The 11,687-nt window shown below is 44.1% G+C and overlaps 1 protein-coding gene across 4 annotated transcripts in view; it reads right to left on the reverse strand.

Annotated features, from left to right (window-relative positions):
• Positions 1–2,983: 2,983 nt before the first annotated feature.
• The window catches only part of Ccdc77 (coiled-coil domain containing 77), a 25,185-nt gene continuing 16,481 nt past the window's right edge, over positions 2,984–11,687 (reverse strand). For all 4 annotated transcript variants that reach the window (XM_028761140.1, XM_028761139.1, XM_028761142.1 and 1 more), the window contains 5 exons: positions 10,553–10,701; positions 8,274–8,493; positions 6,212–6,337; positions 5,969–6,121; positions 2,984–4,225 (listed from right to left, as the gene is read on the reverse strand). In XM_028761140.1, the coding sequence (XP_028616973.1) occupies positions 4,079–4,225; positions 5,969–6,121; positions 6,212–6,337; positions 8,274–8,493; positions 10,553–10,701 (795 nt within the window). In that variant the 3' untranslated portion in view covers positions 2,984–4,078. The remainder of the gene's footprint in view (positions 4,226–5,968; positions 6,122–6,211; positions 6,338–8,273; positions 8,494–10,552; positions 10,702–11,687) is intronic.

The raw sequence follows: 11,687 nt of genomic DNA on the forward strand, positions 1-11,687 counted from the left end.
GTTTATATCAAGTTGACAAAAAACAACCACCCTCTTAACATTGTGCCAACAGGGTTTGGAGTCACCTTGGCTCCTTGTCATAAAAACTCCCTAGCTTGACCATTCCACCTACACAGCATCCGACTCCGTGTTTCTAGATGTGGGTAGACCAGGGGGCCCCCGCCTTTACATTGATGAATGATGTTGCCTTCTGGCACTTTCAGGTAAGGTTTCTCCATCTTTGCTTCTGGCTTCTTAAATTCCTCTAAACTATGATAAATTGAGTGACCTTACCTGGGATGCTGTAAGGTTTGGGGAGCAAAGGGGGACCCGCTCAACCTTTGATAGTATTATATCAACATTTTATTATTATTGTTGTTATTATTATTAGTGTGTGTGTGTGTGTGTGTGTGTGTGCGCGTGCGCGCATGCTACAGCAAGATTCTGTCACCTACACCAAGGGAATCTGTCTCACCAATGTTCACAATTGGTTCTGAGGCTAGTGAGGGTGTGGGCTTGCCCTGAGGTGGGACCCACAGTCTGTTTTCATGAGGCCCCGCTTACTTTTTGGTCTTCTTTCTCTTTTCCCAGGAGCCGTCCTTTCTGTACACAGCCTGTCTTTCTCGGCACATTTCAGATACTGTATACCTTTGTGATACATGCCTCTTTATCTCTTTGGAATATACTCGCCTAGTTTTTCTTACGCTGACTCCTCTGGGTCACATGGAAGAAGTTTGTAGAAGGCCACAATCTGTGGTAGTTTGGATGATAATGGCCCGCATTGGTTCATATATTTGAATGGTTAGTTATCTGAGTGGGCACTGTTTGAGGATTAGCAGATGTAGCTAACATTGTTGGAGTAGGTATAGTTTTGTTGGAAGAAGCCTGTCAACTCAGTCTCTCTCTCTCTCTCTCTCTCTCTCGCTCTGTCTCTCTCTCTCTCTCTCTCTCCTTCTCCCTCTCCTTTCTCGCTCCTCCCTTGCTGCCTACAGATCAGTAGAACTCTCAGTTATTTCTCCAACACCATGTCTGCTGCCTGCCACTATGCTCCTAACCATGATAATGGTCTAACCTCTAAAACTGTAAGCAAGCCCGTGGATAAGCACTTACTTTTATGAGAGTTGCCTTGGTCTTGTCTCTCCACGTTGGGGGGGGGGGGCAGTGGCTAAGTCACCACGTTACCCAGAAGTCTTTTTTGTTCTTTCAAGACAGTCTATGTTGCCAAGGCTGGTCTTGAATTCACGGGCTCAATGTGGCCTCAGTCTCACAAGTATTTGGGGAATTACAGGTGTGCAGTACCATGCCTAGCTTGTATTTATTTCTCTCTATTTTTAAGTAAAAATGAAATCTTTCTAACTGAATTGTCTTTAAATGGGCCACTGAGATGGTCAGGTAGAGTCTGCTGTGAAGTCTGATGATCTCAGTTCAATGCCTGGGACCCACTTAGAGGAAGGAGCTACTCAATTTCAGAAATTTATCCTCTGACTTCCACACAGGAACGCTGGAAAAATGTAACAAACAATTAAAAAGACACACACACACACACACACACACACACAACACACACACACAAAACCATAAACCTTTCATAATTGAATTAAATGGAGTTCATACAATTTCTTGTCTGTTACATTGTCTGCTCTGCTTGTACTCCCCTTCCCCCACTCTGGGTTTCCAGACCTGTATGTGCTGTCCCTCTATTTCTAACACCTCTGTCTGATTGTGAACTTGCTTTAAGATTCTGCTCACGGGCTGGGGAGATGGCTTAGTGGTTAAGAGCACTGCCTGCTCTTCCAGAGGTCCTGAGTTCAATTCCCAGTAACTACATGGTGCCTCACAACTGTCTGTAATGGGATCCAATGCCTTCTTCTGGTGTGTCTGAAGACAGCTACAGTATATTCATATAATGAAATCTTTAAAAAAAAAAAATTCAACTCACGCAGAACACCTTACACCATCTGCTGATTGTACCGTGTACACCCACAGTACTTTCCTCCTCAGTTGAATCTGTCCTTTGTTTATGTTCCCACCAAACTTTGGAGTATAGACTGTGTGTGTTTGTGCATGTGTGTCTCTGTGTGTGTGCATGTGTCTGTACCTGTGTCTGCATGTGTGTGTGTGTGTGTGCATGCCTAAGGCTGATGGTATCTTCTTTTATATACAGACTCACTGTATAGGTCTGGCTGTCCTGGACTTCACAATGTGGACCAAGATAGCCTTGAACTCAGAGATCTACCTGCCATCTCCCTCCCAAATGTTGACTTGGTAGAAATGAAGGTATTCTAAATAATATGTCTCTTGACCTACCACACTATTACAACAATGGGCCCTAAAAAAACAGAAATGTCAGCCGGGCAGTGGTAGCGCACGCCTTTAATCCCAGCACTTGGGAGGCAGAGGCAGGTGGATTTCTGAGTTTGAGGCCAGCCTGGTCTACAGAGTGAGTTCCAGGACAGCCAGGGCTATACAGAGAAACCCTGTCTCGAAAAAGAAACAGAAATGTCTGTAGGAATCTCATGCTGAAAGAAGGAAAGGGCACTATCCTGAGAAGGAACTTGTCTCAGAGAGAGCTCTCCCACAGTTCTAACAACTTGTTGGCTCACCTTATAGGAGGAGACTGAAGTCCAGGCTGTAACAGGTCAGCAGTGGGCAGGACCACACTTTGAATGGGCCTGCCTAGATGTAAATGTCCTTGGTCATCTATTTATAAACTGTGACCTCATCTCAGGACCCCAAGATGGATTTAGGAGGCTCTATAAACACGGCCTGGTGAGCAGGCCATAGAGTAGACATGTGCCAAGCCTGACAACCCGAGAGGTCCCCAAGCCCACACGGTAGGAAGAGGACTAAGTCCCTCAAGTCCTCCTCTGGCCTTCACATGAGCTGTAGCGCTCACCAACTCCACCCTAATTTATAAAGTCTGTAAAACACTTTTCAAAAAGAAAGTAAACCAAGATACGTGCTTATATAAGGCATAAGCATGAGACCTTGTAGGACACTGAGATGTTTTAAACCACACATTTTATTGAAAATACTTAATTTGAACAATTTAAAAAATACTGGTAAAATGTCAAACTTTTTCACATAAATTATCATTTTGCCCACTGTAGGTAAAGTAGCACCCTGTTCTTGATGACCACCAATTTTACTTAAGAGCAAGGGCCGTGCTGCCCCCTGGTGGTCAGTCACTCGGAACACAGCTAAGTCTGTGAATCTGCCCACCTGTCTGTAACTCCTGAGTAGGAATGCACTTCAGTGAATGGCTTTGGTCCTCCAGGAAACACGGTCTACCACTGACACTTAGCCAAGCCCAGCAAAACAGCTCTTCCAAAGCTTTTATCTTCTTCTTCTTCTTTTTTTTTTTTTTTTGGTGTTTTGTTTGTTTGTTTGTTTGTTGTTTTCATTTTTATACATGGCCTTATGTAGCCCAGGCTAGCCTGGAACTCACCATATAGCCAAGGGTGAATGTGAGCTTCAGATTCTACAGATACCTCTCTCCAGTGCTGACTCCAGGTGAGCCACCAAACCCGGCTTCAGGCGGTGCTAGCGATAGAACCCAGGGCTTTCTGTTTGTTCAACAAGCACTTCACCAGGTAAGCTACATGCCATCACTGACTTTTTAAAGACAGAAAAGCCCATCAATATATAAAAGAAAAGTAGGAAAGTCTCCAAGTAACGGAGGCTACAGTCCCAAGGCCCCGGCAAGGCTAATGGGTCGGTGAGATAGCAGACTGCCAGGGTGGCTTTGCCAGTGCCAGGTTTGCTACTGTTTTTCTTCTTTCCTCTGGTTTTGATGTTGTATTTTTGTTTTTTGTTTTTGGAGACAGGGTCTCATTAAGTAGCCTTGGATGATCTAGAAGTCACTATTGTAGACCAGGCTGGCCATGAATCACAGAGATCCACCTGCCTCTACCAAGAATTTGTGGCAATCCTCCTGCCTCAGATTCCCAAGTGCGGGGATTGTAAGTGTGAGCTATTATATGCCCTTAACACCATCTTTATTAAAATTGATGCCACTACTCTGGACAACTCCGTGTCCACTTTCTGAGAACAGGTGACCTTGCCTCAGGTTTCCGGAAGCGAAGCCTGAAAGGACACGTCAACACAGCCTAAGCTCATTCTCCAGACCAAACACTTTAGACTTGAGGTGCTTCAGTTCTCCTTGTATCTTATGAGTTCTTCTGTTGCTATCACGGACTTCACACAGAATGGCTAGGTCCTGATTTCCATGGGTGTTCATGGTTGCCTAGCGTTGAGAAAAAAGAGAGAAAGAATTATGGCATTAGCTGAGGGAGAGAAATCAAGTCACGAAGAACAGCTATGCTGGCTGGCTCCTTTTTTTAGATTTATTTATTTTATTTATGAGTACACTGTAGCTGTCTTCAGACACACCAGAAGAGGGCATCAGATATCATTACAGATGGTTGTGAGCCACCATGTGGTTGCTGGGATTTGAACTCAGAACCTCTGGAAGAGCAGTCAGTGCTCTTAACCGCTGAGCCATCTCTCCAGCCCCGCTCCTTTTTGACATATGATAAATGCAGTACTAAAATTCTTCAGTGACGTATTTTTAAATGAAAACGTTTAATTGGTCAAAGCATTTGGGAGAAGGCAAAAAGATCAAGAGTTCCAGGTTATCCTTGGCTACCTATGCAGTTTGAAGACAGCATGGCTGACAAGAAACCATCTCAAAAATAAAAAGAAAAAAAATATATATATATATGCAGAAAAGCTTTGGGATAGAGATTATTAAAGATTATTAAATAACTAACAATGGGCAAAAGGACCGCTACAGCATTGGTGAGGTCACTCAGTGGTTAGTAAAGGCACGTGCCACCAAGCCTGAGTTGGGTCCGCAGGAGCCACATGGTGGACCAGTGAACGGAAAGGAGCACCCTGACCTCTACACATTCACCGTGGCATACGCCTACACACGGAAATAAACAAATGGTAGCAAAATATTTTTTTTAAAAAAAAAAACAAAGACCAATAATAGCATTATTGGTAAATTTGCCAAAAATGACAGGAAGTGTCATTGTTTTCCTATTTGTTCAGAACACAGCAACTATTTAGGACTTACGGTGACTGTTAAATCTCTACCAATGCTCTTAAGGCAGACTAGATGCTAAAACGGGTCTGGGAAAGGACTTCATTACTCAGTCATTTTCCCACTTTAAAAGTAGACAATTCTTGGGGCTAGAGAGATGGTTCTGTGGTTAAGAGCACTGACTGCTTTTCTAGAAGACATGGGTTCAATTCCCAGCACCCATGTGGCAGCTCAGAGTTGTCTGTAACTCCAGTTCCAGGGGATCCCACACCCTCATACAGACCTATATACAAACAAATAAAATAAAAATGGATATAATCATTTCAACACCCCCCCCCCCACAGAGAAATCCTTTTTTGAAAAATTTGAGTGAGAGAACAAAATAAAACCCAAACAATTCTTTTGAGAGTGTGAGTGCATGAGCCATGCACACACGTGTGAAGGGCTACACTATGGCCAGCTCATGCCTGGGTCTCCTGTCTTCTTCTGAGCCCTGGGCTGCAGATGGGCGTCTGTTGTGGCTTTCATGTGGGTGCCAGGACCTGAACTCAGGTCATGATGCTTGCACAGCCAGCAGCTTGTACTCACTGAGCCATCTGCCTAGCCTCCTTTTCCTGGACACATGTAATTCTTTTAATTTAGTTGAATTGGGACAGGTGATAATTTGTAAGTTTATGTCTGTTTTTGTGTTTCCAACAAAGTGTTCCTGTTGAGCTAATGTTCAGAGGGGTTAAAGGACACTTCCTAATCTGTTGTTCAAGTAAGGACAAAGCACAGACTACTGGTTTTTGTAATACTGAAGATCAAGCCCCTGCCCTGTTCTTACACACACCCTACTGAAATCTACATCCCATCCTTGGGCATCCTTCTGAGGAACCACCTGACCATCTCTCTACAGTCCCATCCTGGTCCCCTCTCCTACCTCAGGAGCAACAACAGTACCTTATAGAGCATTTGCTCCAGTTCTCTCAGCTTCTGTCGGAGAACCTTAATGTCTGTCTTGAAGCCTTCTACTTCCAGGACTCGTCGATGCTCCAAGGCCTGATAGCGTTTTGTCATTATCTGTAAGCGCTTGCCCATCTTGTTGGAACGATCCTAAAAATGGATGACGAAGAGTTTATGAAGAGGAGGCTCTCCTCAGCAGCCTGCATGTTCTACTCAGCCCAAGAGTCAAACACCACACACCTTGAAGATCTCTCTCCTCACTCCTTCTTCCTCCCGAATTCGAGCAAGTTCCTCTTCTAGGGAAATGCACTGTTCCTGGTACATGTTGGATAGCTTTTTCTCTTGTGTTAGTTTATCCTTAAGAGACTGTAGGCCAAAGGGATGAAAAGTTTTAATGTTCAGTCCTATAATCAAATTTGTAATTCAAAAGAGCACTGAGGTAAAGAAGGGAGGAAAAGATTTTCAAAGCAAATCTGTAGAAACAGATGAGGAGAGACACGGAGTCCTGCTCTATCTATACTTTCCTGTCTGCCCTTTCTCCAGATGTACATACATATTCTTTAAGATGAAATAATCCAGGTGTCGAGTTAGGATTACTGCTACTGTGATGAAACACCATGCCCAGAGCAACTTGGGAAGGCAAGGGTTTATTTGGCTTACATGTCCACATCCTGTCTATCAACGAGGAAAGTCAGAACAGGACAGTATGTATTTTAGCTCTTTAAAAAGAAGAAACATCAACAACGTGTATTACAAATGTTCTGTGAAAGAGCCAAAAAAGCAATCCTTCAAAACTTAAACCAGGAGGGCGGCGAGATGGCCCAGCAATTATGGCACTTGCCTCAAAGCCTTGCCCCAAAGCCTGGTGCTCTGTCCACACAGTGGAGGGAAGAACTGACTCCTGCAGGTTCTCTGACCTCTACATTTGTGTCACAGTATGTTGTTCACGCACCACTCCCCCTGCTCTGACCCCAACCCCACACAAATGCAATTTTTAAAATAAAAAAATCCATATGCACAAGTGTACCACCAGTAATCTGGCTACTCTGGAGGCAGAGAGACAAAGGATTATTGGAACTCAGGAGTTTAAGCCCCGCCTAGGAATCAATGAGCCTTCTGCTTCAAAATAATAAGCTGGTGTGGCAGCACATTCTCAGAATACCAGCCCTCAGGAGGCAGAAGCAAGAAGGTGCCATCCTTAGCTACATGGTGAGTTGGAAGCCAGCCTGGGCTACCTGAAACCTAGTCTTAACTTTACATCAGCTCATGGTACTTCCGTATACAACCTTTCCAAGACATAATCCTCAGAGCTTGGGTGAAATTCCTCGCAGTGCCTGCAGGGCCATCTACAGCCGGCTTCTGCCAGCTTCCGAGTCTCACCTGAGTTCTGCCTTGTTTTCTTCTCTTGTGGCACCAAGGATTAAACCTTGGCCTTGTGTTCCTTGATCTCTACCAATGAGCTACACTGCCAGCCCCCAATTCCTCCTTATTATTTTGGGTTTTTTGTTTTGTTTTTCAAGACAGGGTTTCTCTGTGTAGCCCTGGCTGTCCTGGAACTCACTCTGTAGACCAGGCTGGCCTCAAACTCAGAAATCCGCCTGCCTCTGCCTCCCAAGTGCTGGGATTAAAGGCGTGTGCCACCACTGACCAGCCAAGAAGCACTAGACTTAAGAGGATGTCCCTAGGTCCTTTTCTGAAGCAGGGTTCCAACAAGTAATGCTTACATAAGTTTCTTATTGACATAAAATTACATGAATTCCTTGTTCACTAAAATATAAACACAATGAAAAAAAAAGCCTGATTTACAATGCTATACCCAGAGTCTATTCCATAAGTTGAATCAGAAAATGAATGAATGAATGACATGTGTGTGATACTTTTGTCTTCTTTTTGAGACAGAGTCTTACTTCACAGTCTGGTCTTGAATTCTGTCCAGCTTAGTACCTCAAATTCTCAATTACCATCATGATCAGCTACTCTTGGTTGTGTATTTCATGACACTATTGCTAGTTAGCTTCATGAACCGATGAATCTTCATATAACAATGTATAGGCTCTTTGAAATTCTCCGAGTCTCTGACAGATTTTCAAACTCAACACACAGCAAGGAGGACCTTGAATTTTCACTTGTCTCTAATCTCTCAAATGCTGGGATTACAGGCCTGAGCTATCACACCTGGTTTTACACAGTGCTGAAGATCAAATCCAGGGCCTCAGTATGTTATGCAAGCATTCTATCAACTGAGTTTTAACTCCAAGGAATTCTGAATTTCTCAACTGTTCCAGGAAAAGAATGACATTACCTTAATATATTCATTTTGAGCGTGATGACTCTCATGTAAAATGGGAACAACTTTTCCAAGCTTATCTTCTTTCTTCTTACACTGCACTCTACATTGCTTAATCTTTGACAGCAGGTGATCCTTCTCAAGCATCCAGACCTTCTCTTTATTTTGGTTCTCAAATTTTAGTTGTAGAAAGTCCTTGGTGCTCTCGTAGAGCAGTTCTTGGGTGTGATGGAGACTATGAAAGAAAGAAGAGCTGTGAGCACGGGGTGCACTGCATAGCTCAACCACTGCACAGCTTAATCACTGCACAGCTCAACCACTGCACAGCTCAATCACTGCACAGCTCAACCACTGCACGGCTCAACCACTGCACGGCTCAACCACTGCACGGCTCAACCAGTGCACGGCTCAACCAGTGCACGGCTCAACCACTGCACGGCTCAACCACTGCACGGCTCAACCAGTGCACGGCTCAACCAGTGCACGGCTCAACCAGTGCACGGCTCAACCAGTGCACGGCTCAACCACTGCACGGCTTAATCACTGCACAGCTCAACCACTGTACAGCTCAAACACTGTATAGCTCAATCCAGGGCCATTCCAAAGAGGATTGCAGTTAGTTAAAAACTGTACAATTTTTTTTTTTTTTTTGAGACAAAGTTTCTCTGTATAGCCTGGGCTGTCCTGGAACTCACTCTGTAGACCAGGCTAAGCTCAAATTCAGAGATCCACCTGCCTCTGCCTCCCAAGTGCTGAGATTAAAGGCATGCATTACCACCACCTGGAAAAATTGCACAATATGAACTTTGAAATATTAGCAGTTTAAAAAACATACACACAGTCTGATCACTGACACCCTTGCATGCTTTATTAGGTGAAGTGTCTGGTATATATCGTGCTCCCTGGTTTAGATTCATCTTTATAGAAACTTTCCTGAATGTTAATTTGAGAATTCAGGTTAAAAAGATGGTTATTTACACACTGGAAAACTGATATAAAATATAAAAAATTTGGGCTGGAGAGATGGCTCAGTGAGTGACTGAGAGTACATACTGCCCTGACCTCTTGTGGATGTTATAGGCAATTGCACTCATAAATACACAGACTCATAGACATGCATACAGTTAAAAACTAAAACAAATCTTATTTTTGCTTTAATAATTACATATTATGAGCTGAGAATATAACTTTGTGGTATAGTGCTTGCTTTGCATGTGTGAACTCCCTCATTTAATACTCAATATTTTCTCAAAAATAGATAGCCAGGCCTGGTGGTGTGTGTCTTTAATCTCAGCACTTGGGAGGCAGACAGATCTCTATGATTTCAAGGCCATCCAATAGTAAGACCCTGTCTCAAAAATACCCCAAACCCAAAAGTGAGTAAATGAATAAAATTAGGGCTGGGAATATAACTCAATTGGTACAGTGTTTGTCCAGCATATACAAGGTCCTGAGTTCAATCCTCAGCATTTCATAAATGGGCTATAGAGGAGTATTCCTGTAAGCCTCGCACTTGGAAGGTAGAGACCGGAGTCTAAGTTGTTCAAGGTAATCCTTGGTTACATAGGGATTTTGAGACCAGCCTGGCTAGAGATCCTGTCTCAAAAATAAACAAATTTGGGGCTGGAGAGATGGCTCAATGGTTAAAGCCATTTGCTGTTCTTCTAGAGGAGCCAGGCTCAATTCCCAGCACCCAAATGGAAGCTCACAACCATCTGTAACTCCAGTTCCATGGAACCTGACATTCTCTTCTGGGCTCCTCAGGCACCAGGCATGCAAAGTGATACACTGACAAACATGCAGCCTAACCATGCATACACAAAAAAATAAATCATAACTAAAAAAAAAAGCTCAGATGGTAAAGTGCTTGCTGTGTAAGTATGAAGACCTGAGTTTTTCTCCAGAGCCCAAATAAAAACCTAACCACTTTAGCAGGGGAGATGAAGACAAGCAATCCCCTGGGGCTTCCTGGCCAGCCAGGGAGCTTCATCACTGTGCTCCATGTCAGTGAGACTCGGGTCTCAAAAAACAAGAAACAGCACCCAGGGTGACCTTTGGCTTCCATACAACATACATACATACCTATACACTTATGCACACACCCACATGCTAAACAGGAGACCAGCATGGTGATGGGTGCCCTTAATTCCAGTACTTGGGAAGGCAGAAACAGGAGCCCTGTGTTTTCAAGGCCAATCTCCACTAAACAGAGAGTGCTAAGCCAGGCAGAGCTACATAGTAAGCCATTCAGAAAAACAAGATGCCTGTTAGCCCAGTACTTCTTGAGTCCCCACCTCTTGGTCAGCTCCTTGATTTTCTCTTGATGTCTCTGGTGCTGAACTTGGATCTCCTCTATTTGGATCCGTCTGTCCTCCATGAGCCCTTCGACTTGTTCTCTAGAAAGCTTTGTCTGCTCTCCCAGCTGCGCCTGAAGTGCTTCCACCTACATGGGCCAAGAGGAGTGAGTTACCATTCCTGCTTCTATGGTTCGGATCTCTGAAGTGAGCCCTTCCTAGACACAAAGGAAAACCAGGGCGGGGGGAGGAGGAGACCAAAAAAGACAAATCTCAGTTCTAATCTATTTGTGTATGTATGTTGTACATGTTTGTGTTCTGTTCATATCTGTGTGTGTACATGTGAATGGAAGTAAAATGTCTCCTCCAATTACTCACCACCTTATTTCTTAAAACATGGATTCTCACAGAACTAGAGCTCACCAATTGCCCAAGCTGAATGCCCAGTGAGCTCTAGGGATCTGCCTTTCTTCACTCCCCCAGCACTGGGGTTATAGACTTGTGTTGCCAGCCCAGATTCATTCTCTCTCTCTCTCTCTCTCTCTCTCTCTCTTAAAAAGTATACATGTAAAATATGTGTATGTGTGTGTGTGTGTGTGTGTGTGTGTGTGTGTGTGTGTGTGAATGTTTTGCCTAGGCATACGTTAGCCTCGGGTGTGCGTGGTGCCTGCCATGGAGGTTGGAAGAGGGCATCAGTTACAGGAGGTTGTCAGTTGTCATGTGGGTGCTCAGAATTGAAACTGGGACTTGTGCAAGAGCAGCCAGTGTTCCCAACTGCTAAGCCACTGCTCCAGCCCCACCTCAGCTCTTTGCTGTGAGTACTAGGGACTTGGGCTCAGGCCCTCACACTGCTTTCTTGACATGCACTTCAGCAGCTGGGCCATCTCACTAACTCCTAGTCCTCTTTATTTAATGCCTTATAAATGGTATTAATCTGTACAAGCACCAACAATTTGTTCACACCCAGCTGCTCTCTATATCACACACAGTAAAAGCTGTAGCCTACTTCTCCCCACCACAGTATTCTTACTTCATTGTCTTCATTGTCAATCTTCCTGCCTCAGGCTCCTAAGTGCTGGGATTACAGGAGTGTACTATGTAGGACTTTCTCTCTTACATTAATGTTCAGATTTAA

This window comes from Grammomys surdaster, unplaced genomic scaffold, assembly GCF_004785775.1.
Source record: "Grammomys surdaster isolate TR1022 unplaced genomic scaffold, NIH_TR_1.0 126660, whole genome shotgun sequence".
NCBI classification, from domain to species: Eukaryota; Metazoa; Chordata; class Mammalia; order Rodentia; family Muridae; genus Grammomys; species Grammomys surdaster.